The following is a 13,734-nucleotide window of genomic DNA, read 5'->3' as shown; positions in this document are numbered from 1 at the left end:
GAGGTCGTGTGTCAGTGTCACGCATCAGTTGCTAAAGGTTTTTGGACTTCGTGCTAAGTGGCTAAAGGCTAATGCTAATCAGATCAGAGATTTATAATAATAAACTCAAATTGACACAGTATCTCCTGTTATTTTTCACCGTTCCCGTGCTGTTGATTGTTTATTATGATTAGTTTGTTTGTGGCTGTGCTTTCATTTTCAGTTTCCTTAAAGTCGGAGATATTTCCTTTATGCCGAAAGTGACAGTTTATCAAACACGCTGTTGACAGCCTGATTTGTCCACATGTGATTTTTAAAATGAGTATATTTGGGTTGATTTTACAGTCATGTCAGCTTTGGTTGCATGCCAGATGTCTGTTAAGTATCTTAAATCGCACTATTCTAAATCTTATTATTCCAGCACACTGATGTGTTACAATGAGAATGAGAAAGAAAGAAAAAAACAATCATGTTTTGTCAGTTACTAGTCTACCATGACACTAAGCTGACTGATTTCTGAGTATTAAAACAAAATTAATTACAGTACCGATAAAAGTTTATGCAAGAAAGCATTGTTTTGCTTTTATTTATTTTGAATGTATGTTTTAGGAATTGAGGTTTTGATATTGTGTTTGATGAACAGCAAATTTTCAACATTCCTGGTTTTTGATAAAAGCATCAGGGTCCCTTAAATTACATCGATACAGATTTTTACATAAAAGAAAAAACAGCTTATTGCAGCATAATGTATATATGTTTTAGAGAAGTAAATTCGCATTTGGTAAGAAGTTAACAATTTAGGTGTGTAACGATATAATGCTATTAACTGATAACTGTGAAATGAGGTGGTTATAAAAATGGATGTTTTCGCTTTATTACGCAGCAATACGGAACCTTTATTGCTGCGAGGAAACGTCGCGAGTCGGATCTGTTTGAAGCACGGGACCTAAACAGCCACGTAGTATAGGCAGGAGCAAGTCTGAGGTTGGTGCTTAATTATTTTTATCATTTCTTCTTATCACCGCAATAATTACTCACCATTTCACGTGATATTAGCTTCGCAGAAGTGAGGTCGTGTGTCAGTGTCACGCATCAGTTGCTAAAGGTTTTTGGACTTCGTGCTAAGTGGCTAAAGGCTAATGCTAATCAGATCAGAGATTTATAATAATAAACTCAAATTGACACAGTATCTCCTGTTATTTTTCACCGTTCCCGTGCTGTTGATTGTTTATTATGATTAGTTTGTTTGTGGCTGTGCTTTCATTTTCAGTTTCCTTAAAGTCGGAGATATTTCCTTTATGCCGAAAGTGACAGTTTATCAAACACGCTGTTGACAGCCTGATTTGTCCACATGTGATTTTTAAAATGAGTATATTTGGGTTGATTTTACAGTCATGTCAGCTTTGGTTGCATGCCAGATGTCTGTTAAGTATCTTAAATCGCACTATTCTAAATCTTATTATTCCAGCACACTGATGTGTTACAATGAGAATGAGAAAGAAAGAAAAAAACAATCATGTTTTGTCAGTTACTAGTCTACCATGACACTAAGCTGACTGATTTCTGAGTATTAAAACAAAAATTAATTACAGTACTGATAAAAGTTTATGCAAGAAAGATTATGATCAGTATCCTATTTTTCAGTTTTCTGTTATTTGTCCTTGCCTACAGCTCAGTTTGAGTCCTCACCACCTGTCACTTATCATAAATATTGACAAATGAAGCATTCACTTCAGTGCGTGAATTTAAAATTTAGAAAACTTTACTGCTGACATCTTAAAGTGTTGATGGATATCGGTGTTGACTAAAACATATTGTGCATACCATACAACACATGCATTAAACACAAGAATATTTAACCAATGCATTGGAAACCTAATAAAAGACATATACCTTGTTTGGGTCGAAGCATTGTTTGTAACATGTTAAAGTTTTATGGGAGCTTGTTTTTTAAATTTGTATTTAATTTATTTCTATTCTTTTTGACAGAATTGAAATCTAATAAAAGATACATATATTTTATGTAACTTTTTATTTTAACATATATGTTTAATCGACATGAAGTATTAAGTTATGGTTGGAGGACAGGTGCTTTAAGATGGAGTGAATGATAATGTAATGTCGTCATTTCAATAAATAAAGAGAAAATCAGAGCGTTCAAGTGATAATCACTGATTCATTTCAAAATAGTTGTTTTTGAGTGCTAATGGCAGGTCAAGTTGTGGAACAAGTTTTGTCTCAAGGATCAGACTGTCATTGAAACCACTTCTGTTTTCTGTTTTGAATTTGGTGAATTGCTTTTGTCTTTCTTTCCCCAAAATGGGGTGGTGTGGCTTAGCTGGCTAGTCTATGTCAACTGTCAAAGACAAAGCCTGTTGTTTTAATCTTTGCAGGATAGAGAGAAAAACAACTTGTGGTTTACTGAGGGGAACTTGCTAGTGCCACATCCAGTAACAATGACATGTGTCCGCAATGTGTCCTTGATCAAAACATTTAATCCCACATCGCTTCAGGGAAAACATTCCTGTAATTATCGTACCATTACGTGACTAAATGATAAATTAGCATAGCATTATTGTTGCTGATTTTGCTTTAACTGAGCAATAAATCTTGAACTCTTCTCGCAGTATGGATGAGTTAAACTAATGTTTCCATTCTCCAGGATCACCGAGGACTCAAGCTGTCTGCACCATCCAGGCCAGCCTGCAGTCTTAACCAAAGTTTACAGAGCATGAAGTAAAGGTGAATTGCACTAGTGAGACCAGCTCATGTTCATGGATGCTAGAGCAGCATCTGTGGTTCAAGAAATATGGAAAATGGAAATAATGAAACCGCCTCAGTGGAGGCCAACCCTCAGCAGCCGGATGCACAACACGGCAAAGATCCAGACAGCAATATTGTAGAGTCTCTGAAGCCGGAGAGATCCCTCGTAATGGAGAAAATCCCTAACGGTAAGCGTTCTTTTGAGATGAAATTTATTTGATGGATGCTGTTGCAATTAGATGGTTGATTTAATCAACATTGAGGCTGTTCATTTGTACTTCCTGATTTATAATAGATGGATTTTTATACTCATGCTATGCACAAATTATGCTCAAAATGTGCAGGATTCACTGTAAAGCTTGTGCTTGAAAGTTGTTTGTTGCGGAGGCAGCACCCCACCTCTGGCAACTCCATCCCCAGGCAGCCGCCTTCCCGATTCCCCCCTGAGCGCAGAGCTGGATCCAGGTGTGGCCTCTTTCCCTGACAGCCTAGAGAAGTCTGAGGCAGCTCTTGCAGAGGGCTCTGTTCACAAGGGTGACGCATTGCAATCGCTCAGACTAAGTATTCCTATGCAGGAGACTGAATTGTGTAAGCACATGATACTGGATACCCCCCCGAATCACCGCCTTCCCTTTGCTGTTGTGTCGTAATTCCCCCAAGTTTGGCTTTTGAGGCTGATTTAGGCTAACCCTCCCAGTTTGGTGTACCCTGTTTTTGCCTGCTCCTCCGTTTTGGCTTGCTGGAGATTTTAGTGGGAATCTCTTCATTGCATTATGTCACCTAATGAATTAATAAAAGGCTAATTAGTCTATTGTGAGTGCTTTATGACAGCAATCCTGGGGTTGTGCTGGTTGGTGATTCAGATTTTCTGGGAACAGCATAAATACTGGCAAGACATTGTGCGTCTTAAGTCAATTTGGCTTGGATGTGAAATATGGCTGAACTAATAAGAACTAACTGACGCAGAAACTCCAAGTGCGCTTTTCTCTTTTTCTGACTAAGGCAGCTGGAATGGCTCATTATGGGTTGCAGAGCTCACAAGGTGTTTGCTGTACCAGGACCAGCATGAAGCTTCACTCTTGAAAGACTAGGGATGGGAATCATACGACATTTTAATGATTCTGGTTCCATTTCCACTTTTACAGTCAATTACTAATTTTTTATTTTTCTAGTAATTTTGCTCTGGAAGACCCTTAGCAGCCTGATTGTTATTCATTTCAGATTTTTCAAAGCAGTGATAACATCAGAGAAAAAATATACTACTACATTTCTTTAAAACATTACTTTTATCAGCCTATTCCCCCCAAAAATCTACACCACTAAAAGATGCATTTACATAAACCAGTTAAGTGCAATTAATTGCATTGAAATTATGAATGATTTGATTCAATGCAATTAATTGCGTTGAACACGTCTGTAAAGTGAAGCCTGTGTATATACCATTTTGTTACAGATCCATTTAGTCGTTGTAGTTTTTTTTTAAATGGAGCCAGTTGTCAGTTCCTATCCCTAGAAAAGACATTGTCAAGCAAGCTTGTTTCAGTATTGATGAGCTGTTATTTTCTTGTATAATCAATAGCCTGTTGCGTTCAATCCAATACTGCTTGGTTGACAATATCTCAACTTTTCACCTGCCTATTTTTACGTAGCAAGAGTTTTTGTGTTTTTATTGACCATGTCTTTCTTGTAGCATCGAAAGAGCCATCTGTGGAGATGGAAAATGAAGAAAAAATCCGTCAGGAAGCTCGTCGGCGTCTGGAGGAACAGCTCAAACAATACAGAGTACAGCGGCACACTGAGAGAGTGAGTCAGCAAATGAGAACTGTCAGTTTCTGTGAAATGACTGATATTTCATTTAATGAATAGTTGGCCAAAAACTGAAAATTGGCATCATTTTACTCGCCCTCATTCGACTTTCAAAAGGAAATCTTTTCCTTACAGTGAAATTGAATGGACATTGTCAATCTCCAAAAATGACAGAAAAAGTAGTCCCCATAACTTGTGTGCTATATTTCATGTCTTCTGAAGTCATATTATAGCTTTTGTGAAAAATGGACCAAATGTTAAATCTGCCACAGCTCTCGGTTATATTTAAATATGGCACATGAAGAAGCATCACACTAAGTTTGACTTCAAGAATGCTGAACCATTGGTTTATTATTATTGCTTTATGGTTTGTTATTCACCTTAGTTTTTTATTTTTATTTTATTTTCCTCCACTTAAAAAGAAAGTCAAACTGGATTGAAACAACATGAGGGTGAGCAAAATAATTTTTGGGTAATGTTTTTTTTTTTTTAATGTTGCCATTGGTGGACTTGTTGGACTTAATGTTACACATTAGGGGCTTTCGCACCGGAGGAACCTTTTCATAGTTCCTAGAACTATTGGCGGAAGTACCAGCTTTTTGGCGTGTTCGCACCACAGGAACTAGGAACGTATTTAGTTCTAGGAACTCTGTTTGGGGGAACTAAATTAGCTCCTACTTCAGAGAAGGGTATAAAACAGTTCTATAGGAACTACCAGTGATGTAATTACAAGCTGATTGGCCAAATGCATACGAAACACCGGCTACCCGGCATTTTTAAAAAGCCATGTAAAAATATTTACTCTACAAACATGGAAAACAGCGATAACGGCATTTACCTGTTGTCTGCAGTGTTGTGTTCTTTTCTCAACCTCGATGATAACACTGCAAGTTGTCGTAGAAAATGTTGTCTCTTAGCCCAACTTTTTGCTCTTTGTCACGTAAATTGTGCGTTTACATTCCATCTCCGTTATCACGAAACCCACGACACACGCCGTCCTCCATTCACCTGCACACTGCAAGTTGTCGTAGAAAATTTAGTCTCTTAGCCCAACTTTTTGCTCTTTGTTGCGTAAATTGTGCATTTACATTCCATCTCCGTTATCACGAAACCCACGACACACGCCGTCCTCCATTCACCTGTTGTTAACGTTTGTAAATGCTGTGAATATAAACTTTTCTGTTGTTCTTGCTGCCGGTGCGAATGCAACCAGGAAAATGGCCTGAGGGAGAAACTGGTTCTCTAGGAATCACCATGTTGGCTAGTTCCTAGTACTATGCGGTGCAAAAGCCCCTATTGATGAACCGTTCTGTTTTTGTCCAGTGTTGGCTGCTGTTTCTTGTTTTACATGTCTTATTGCATTCAATTTTCATTTCTTTGTCCCTTTCAGAACCGGCGTTCCACTCCTAAGAGCCGCCAATTTAGCACTTTGGACCCGGAGCTCATGCTCCATCCCGAGGGTCTCCCGCGGGCCAGTACTGTCGCCATGACTAAGGAATACTCTTTCCTGCGCACCAGCGTTCCTCGTGGTCCCAAACTGGGAAGCCTGGGGATCCCTTCCAGCAAGGAGAAGAAATCCAAATCATCTCGCTCCAACAAGATCCACTCTCTCGCCGACTACAGAACTCCCGATTCTGACGCTAAAAGCACAGATGCATCTGGGGGGCTAGTTTCAGTGTCTGCCGACTCGTCCTTTAGCTCTCTGCATTCCACCATCAGCTCAGTCTCCACAGTTTCCGAAATCAGCATCAGTTCCGAGACCAACGCCCACTCCGAATCATCTCAGCTAATCAGAGATAAAGTCACTGATGGTAATGACAGCGATAGCTCATCCTATAGTAGCGCGTCTACTACAGGGACATATAATATGTTAGCTGCAATAGTGAACCGGCCAAAGGCTCCATATACTGTCGAAGGGAGAGAGATTGCTCCAGAAGCCATGGGCCATTTTCCATCACTGCAGGAAGTCCTGCAGGCAGCCACTGAAGAGAGGCACATGGAAGAGCTGGAGCAGGAAAGAGAGGGCAACGTGGAGCCTCGCAGTCGCAGGGACAGCTTCTCCAGCAGGTATGAGTAAATATTTTCCCTAAATATTTTTTAGACGTCATTATCTGTCTTGAAACCAGCCCATTACACCCTCATGATGACTGTTGAATTATGCGTTTGCAGCGTGTCGTGTGGGAGTTCTGTGATGGGGACTCATGATGAGATGCTGCAAGTGCTGAAAGAGAAAATGAGGCTAGAAGGACAACTGGAGTCTGTTTCCTCCGAGGCCAGTCAGGTGAGTTAATACTAGAGTCCCAAGTATTTGCCCATTATTTGCTACTTGCTACTTGCTACCAACAGAATATATACATCTATTAGTGGTCGACTGACATGGATTTTTTTTTAGTGGCTGATGCTCATATTTTAGAGAGCAGAGTAGTTTAAATATTTATAGTTATTTATTTTATGTATTTACAAAATGTACTTATACATAGTAAATAAATCATGCACAGTATTACAATCTCACAGAAGTGAGTACACCCCTCACATTTTTGTAAATATGTTATTATATCTTTTCATGTGACAACCAGTATTCCAACATGATAAAGACCCCAAACACACCTCCAAGACGACTACTGCCTTGCTAAAGAAGCTGAGTGTAAAGGTGATGGATTGGCCAAGCATCTCTCCAGACCTAAACCCTATTGAGCATCTGTAGGTCTCTAACATCAACCAGCTCCGTGATGTCGTCATGGAGGAGTGGAAGAGGACTCCAGTGGCAACCTGTGAAGCATGTTTTAATGTATTATATATTTAAAAAAATGAATGTATTTCTGTGATGGCAGATCTGAATTTTCATCTGTTTTTCAGGATTCTTTGTTGAATTAAAAAGTTTAATAGAACATATAGAAAATCTGAAATCTTTTGTAACAATATAAATGTCTTATATACTGTACTGTCTCATATAATTTATTATAAACTATTATAATAAACTTGATATTATATAATATTACTACTTTTGATCAATTTAATGCATCCTTGCTGACTAAAATTAACTTATTAACTGAAATGAACTTTTCCACGACATTCTAATTTATTGAGATGCACCTGTATACTTCTAAAGAACATGCTTCTTTAAAATGTGGTTACAACCACATGGATCATCTAAAACCTTCCTCCCTCCATTTCCAGGCTCTGAAAGAAAAGACAGAGCTCCAGGCCCAGCTGGCTACAGTAACTGCTCAGTTGCAGGCCCAGGTGGAGCAGACCCAGGCCAGTCAGGAGAAGCAGAGCACCCTCACCTCTGAAGTCATCACATTACGCTCCAGCTGCTCTGCGCTGGAGAAGGCCATGGTGGATCTCCAGGCCAATGTAGAGGGGAAGAATGCCAGCCTGGCCTCGCTGGGCAATGACCTGCAGCTGGCTGAAGAGCAGTACCAGAGGCTCATGGTCAAAGTTGAGGAGATGCAGCAGAGCCTGAATACCAAGGACAACAAAGGTGAAGACAAAGTGGTAGATAATGTCAGGGTTGAGTCTGGTTAGTTGGGATTCTGGGATATTGGTCTCAGTATATAATTACTCAGGATGGTTAACATGGTAATTTCCCTTTTGATCACTAGTTCCAGATTTTAGTAAATGTAATGCACTGGGAAGTATTGAAGTTACTGTTTGAAAAATTTGGTCTGGTTTAAAAAAAAACATAACTATGCCCAATTGAGTGATTAACAGAAGTCTGGACTTCTGAGTACATGCTCACAAAATTAAGTGAAATGTTGAGAAAATATATAAAATTCTTAAATTGTTTACATAGCTTTCTCCTATTCATCGTTTCTCCACTTAGTCTCCGAGTTGCGGCAGCAGATGGGAGGCCTACAGGCACAGCTTCAGCGGGTCCAGAGCGAGAGGAACGCTCTGCAGAGCAGACTGAAGACCTCGCAGGCAGAAGTGGACTCTCTACAGCAGCTCCGCCTCTGGTACCAGCAGCAGCTGGCTCTGGCACAGGAGGCACGAGTGCGACTGCAGGGAGAGATGGCAAACATGCAGGTATAATGGCCCACTATTGCCATGTTGTGAGCTCAAGAAGATAATGTTGTTTACAGAAGGCTGAAGACTTTTTAAATCTCGCAAAGATGTTGTAGATGAAGTGCAATTGAGTGTAAATTTGTTTACCCATAATATGTGTACTACCATTTACAGTTTGGGGTCGGTAAGATTTTTAAAATGTTTTTGAAAAATGTTTCTTATATTCTCTAAGGCTGCATTTATTTGATCAAAAATATATTTAGATTATTAATATTAATATCTGTTTTCTATTGTAATATATTTTAATGTCATTTATTCCTGTGATGCAAAGCTGAATTTTCAGCATCATTATTCCAGTCTTCAGAGTCACCATTATCCTTCAGAAATCATTCTAATATGCGGATTTGCTGCTCAAGAAACATTTCTCAATATTATCAATTCTAAAAGTGATTTTGCTGCTTGATATTTTTGTATTTTCAGTATTGAATGAATAGAAAGAACAGCATTTTTTTTTTAATATAAATCTTTTGTAACATTATAAATGTATTTATTGTAGCTATTGTTTATATAATTTGTCATTAATTTGATGCATCCATCTGAATAAAAGCAGCAATTTCTTTCAAAAAGTAAATCTTACTGACCTAAACCTTTAAGCGATTAGTGTATGTATTCAAAAACCTATGTTTATCAGAAAGATTAAAATGCAAAATGGCCATCTGTAGTGTGTATTTGTTTGTATATGTACTTTCAGGCGGGTCAGATGACTCAGATCGGAGTGTTGGAAAATCTAAAGATGGAGAACGTTACTCTGTCTCACAAACTCACAGAGACGAAACATCAGTCTATAAAAGAGAAGGAACGGATTGCTGTGCAGCTACAAAGTATAGAGGTCTGGCACACGAACACTATTTTTTCCTCCATGTACATTACCATGCCAATCCCTCCGAGAGTTGTCATGACAGAAATGTAGTTCAGGGAACGTACATAGCCTACATTACAATGAAACGAAATATCAAACAGTATTGCCTCTTTTCATTTCATTTTAACATATTAATAGAATAAAGACCAAAGATTACCTGTTAGATTTACCCAAAACGAATTATATCTTATGTTTAACCACTAAAGAGACATCAGAGCCAGCGGCAAATGTCAGAAGGACTAACCGAGTAAAGAGAAGGAACGGATTGCTGTGCAGCTACAAAGTATAGAGGTCTGGCACACGAACACTATTTTTTCCTCATTTAAGCCGCTTTTCCACCGAAATTACCTGGAACAATTTGTCCCAGGAACTTTTTTCCCAGACCTGTTGCTGTCTGCGTTTCCATCGCGGTCTAAAGTACTGAGAAGATTAGGCAAATAGTCTGGTGACGTAGGTCTGCGTGCGTTTCTCAATACCAAGTACGCAAATTTCGGACGTCGCAAGTTCGGTAATTCTGCAAACAGCAGTGTGCTTGATAACATCAGTCAGCTCGCCTTGGCTACTGCGATTTTCCTCATTGTATTTACAATAAGACGAAATATGATATCAAACACCACTGCCTCTTTTCGTTTTCATTTAAACATATTAATAGCCGCAGAAATACAGAGTTCTGGCATGAAACTCTAGGTGGCGCAGTCCGATAGGTCTAACTCAATCTGACCTAATGACATTATCACATGGCACAGCTGATTGGTTCTCTCCTGTATCGGTAGCCAATGAGCTCGCTGCTCAACATTCAAATATATGACTAGTGCTTGCCGTAGCAGTTGCAGCTTGCTTCAGAAACACTCCAACTTCCCCAGCTCCACCTGTATAGATCTGCTACGAGGTGATTCATGTATGCTATATGGGGGTTATTTCATGTATGTAATATTTGCAGCAGCAATATTTCTTACATGCTCACAGCAGCATGTTGTGGATGTATTGGCAGCAGCAGCAGCAGCGTAGCAGATCTATTTGAGGCTGCTCTTGTCGGGAAACATGAGCACTGAGCGCCCGCTGATCGCGTGGAGCTCACGTCTCCGAAATCAGCGGCGCACATTCCAAATTGGCGCTGGCTTTATAAATAAACCGCAGATTTGAGTTTTAAACAACTACACTCTCGCCTGAAATACTTTTAAAACTACATTTCATGACACGGTAACAGTAATATTTTGAAAAATATGCGAATAAATGGTGGTTGAAACTCAACCAATCAGCATGTTCAGCGTCCAAGTCCCGCCCCCGAAAGTTCCGGACCTTTGAAAAAGTACTACCTCGCGAGCAGGGACTTTCTGAGGGGCAACTTTTTACCCAGAACTTTATTTAGATCCTGGTTCCTACGGTGGAAACACACCGAGTACCGGCCCAAAGTCCCTAGTTCATGGGGAAAGTTCCTGTGGTGGAAACGGGACTTTAGTCTCTTTCTGTCAATCTGACATGCTGTCTTTTTTGATGGCAAATTTAGTATCATATATTCTCTGAAATCAGACCTGTCATTCTGTCATTATATTACACTGAATTCACTTGAGTGTTTTCACTTTAGTGTGCTTTAAGAAATTAATACATATATATTTATGCCATTACATGAAACTGACTAAAATTTGTTTTTCTAGGGTATGTTTCCCAAAAGCATCATTAGCCTACTATGGTTGCAAGTTGCATTGTTACCAACATAGTTCAACGATTCGGTGTTTCCCGAAACCATAGTTCAAACGAACATTTGCAAACTTGTGTGGTTGGAACTACAGCTTTTGAAGTCGTTAGAAGTATAGTTTCTTGTTAGTAAGACATATGGGCTTCAATAAATGATGCTCTTGGGCACAATAAGCAAGCTAACATGCAGTACAATCTATATATTCCATTCTAAATATAAATGCATTTTAATCTATGTATTTTAGCGCGTCCTCCATAAGCGTCGTTTTTGAAGAGTGCGCATGTGCACAAATGCCCAAGGGCATTTATTACATATTATTTTTGAACTAATGTGGTTCAAACGACGGAGATGCGACCATGTTCGGGAAACAGACGTGACTTGGTAGTTTGTTTCCACAGCAATGCAGTGTACTATGGTGGTTAATCAGCAAGTTACGTCTTTGTACGGGAAACACACCCCAGTTTAGTGTGCTTTAAGAAATTTATTTTTTACTTTAGTAAATTAGGAATAAGTTGAATGACGATTAAATCTAAAAAGCATACATAATAATAATATTAATTTACTAATTGTTATTCAGGTAGACATGTTGACTCAAGAAGCGGCCATCCATCAAATCCAGGAGGCAAAGTCAATGGTGGAGGAAGATCTTCAGCGCAAACTGGAAGAGTTTGAGGAGGAGCAAGAGCATCTTCTCAAACTTGCCAACACAGCCACAACACTGGAGAGAGAGCTAGATCAGGTAACTAAATGCTCACACACACACTACCCCATTTGTCTTTTGTGGTGTATTCTAGTATTCAAGATCTCATCCTGTAATTAAAGAGTTGTAGGTTCAAACCCATCACCATTGTGGTCTTGAACAAGACTCTTAATCACATGTTGCTCCACAGGGACATTTTTGTAATATGTTGATTGGAATATAAGCATCCCCTAATAATGACTCAAATGACTGATTCTTCTCCTTCCAGGTCAAACTCATTCTCTCCCAAAAAGACGCCCAGCTGGAATCGCTTCACCGTGAGCACCTAGAGCTGATGAAGCAGCTCACCACTACTCAGGAGACCCTCCAAACCAAAGAACAGGCCCTTAATCAGCTGGAAGCATGTTACCAGGAGCTCCAGGCCCAGCTGGAGGAGCTACAAACTGACGCCACAGCTAAAGAGGAAACCGTGCAGTATCTCCAAAATGAGAAAATAGTCCTGGAAGTTGCTCTGCAGGCAGCACGGGCTGATAAGAGCGAACTGGATGAAGGAGCGGAAAGGCTTGGAGAGGAAGTGCTGGTGGCGTCAGACACTCTTGACCAGCTTAGGCAGGAACTGCAGGTTAAATCAACCCAGGTGAGAGGTTTTTTTATTTTTTAAATCAAGAACGTTAGAATGGATTCAGATTGCAATTTTTCCTGTCTCTCCACAAGATTGAAGCTCTCCAGCAAGAGAATGGCAACCTCAAAAAACAAGCACAGAAACTGAAAGAGCAGTTCATGCAGCAAAAGGTATGATCTCAGTACCTTAAAGTGTATAGAGTGTAGTCCTGTAGTTTTGTCGTTTTGTCATTATCAAGTGATATATAGCCCATCTCTTCCATGATTTTATTTTTCTTTAACATAGGAAATTCCATTTGGCCATTTTGATTTCAGTAAGGCATTAAATACTTGTTTGCTGCTGGATAAGACTAGTTATGACAAGTTTCTACCACCAAAAAATATACACCAAATGCTATCAACAAAATCAACAAAATTGGCAAATGGGAATTGGTAGAAGTGTTCTTCATCTGCTCTACTCTTTATTGCAGGTGATGGTTGAAGCTTACAGGAGAGATGCCAGCTCCAAAGACCAGTTGATCTCTGAGTTAAAGGCTTCTAAAAAGCGTCTGGTGGCAGAGGTGAAGGACCTGAAGCAGGAGCTGTTAAAAATGGAGGGAGAAAAGAAGAGCGCAGAACAGGAACAGGCTCGCCTGCAGAAGGAAGTGGAGAGAGTCCAGCAGCAAATGAACGGTCTGGAAGCCCATTTACAATCCGTACAGACAGAGAGAGACCAACTTGACTCTCAACTGCAGGTACACACCGACTGCATTACTAAGATCATCTCTGCTGCAGAGATGCACCCTTTTGCCTTTTTTTTTTTTTCATAACAAATTAATAATTTTATTCAGCAAGGATGCATTAAATTAATCAAAAGTGAGAGTAAAGACAGTTATGATGTTACAAAAACATTACAATTTCAAATAAATGCTTTTGAAATCTTTTGAAATTTCAATTCATCAAAGAATCCTGAAACATTTTCTTGAGCTGGAAAGTTTGAGCACCAAATCAGCATATTGGAATGATTTCTGAAAGCTCATGTGAAGACAGGAGTAATGATGCTGAAAATTACATTAATTAATTTAATTACATTTTAAAATATATTACAATAGAGAACAGTTATTTTAAATTATAATAATATTTCACAATATTACTGTTTTTACTGTATTTTTGAATTGTTCAAAACTTTTTGAACAATAGTGTATAGCTTATTTTGACGCTCTCCACGTTGTTGCTGCAGTCCCTTCAGTTTGACCAGAACCA

General features: G+C 39.2%; 1 protein-coding gene across 1 annotated transcript in view; it reads left to right on the top strand.

Annotated features, from left to right (window-relative positions):
• The first annotated feature begins 3,078 nt into the window (after nucleotides 1–3,078).
• The window catches only part of LOC107752144 (golgin subfamily A member 3-like), a 22,449-nt gene continuing 11,793 nt past the window's right edge, over nucleotides 3,079–13,734 (top strand). Inside the window, exons 1-12 of the mRNA XM_016568032.1 lie at nucleotides 3,079–3,094; nucleotides 3,130–3,276; nucleotides 4,433–4,545; nucleotides 5,939–6,615; nucleotides 6,718–6,829; nucleotides 7,726–8,032; nucleotides 8,375–8,577; nucleotides 9,308–9,445; nucleotides 11,749–11,910; nucleotides 12,140–12,508; nucleotides 12,586–12,663; nucleotides 12,963–13,226. Coding sequence (XP_016423518.1) covers nucleotides 3,079–3,094; nucleotides 3,130–3,276; nucleotides 4,433–4,545; nucleotides 5,939–6,615; nucleotides 6,718–6,829; nucleotides 7,726–8,032; nucleotides 8,375–8,577; nucleotides 9,308–9,445; nucleotides 11,749–11,910; nucleotides 12,140–12,508; nucleotides 12,586–12,663; nucleotides 12,963–13,226 — 2,586 coding nt within the window. The remainder of the gene's footprint in view (nucleotides 3,095–3,129; nucleotides 3,277–4,432; nucleotides 4,546–5,938; nucleotides 6,616–6,717; nucleotides 6,830–7,725; nucleotides 8,033–8,374; nucleotides 8,578–9,307; nucleotides 9,446–11,748; nucleotides 11,911–12,139; nucleotides 12,509–12,585; nucleotides 12,664–12,962; nucleotides 13,227–13,734) is intronic.

Source organism: Sinocyclocheilus rhinocerous, unplaced genomic scaffold, assembly GCF_001515625.1.
Source record: "Sinocyclocheilus rhinocerous isolate Xijiao unplaced genomic scaffold, SAMN03320098_v1.1 scaffold1312, whole genome shotgun sequence".
In the NCBI taxonomy this organism is placed as follows: Eukaryota; Metazoa; Chordata; class Actinopteri; order Cypriniformes; family Cyprinidae; genus Sinocyclocheilus; species Sinocyclocheilus rhinocerous.
This window is presented reverse-complemented; position numbering and strand designations above follow the sequence as displayed.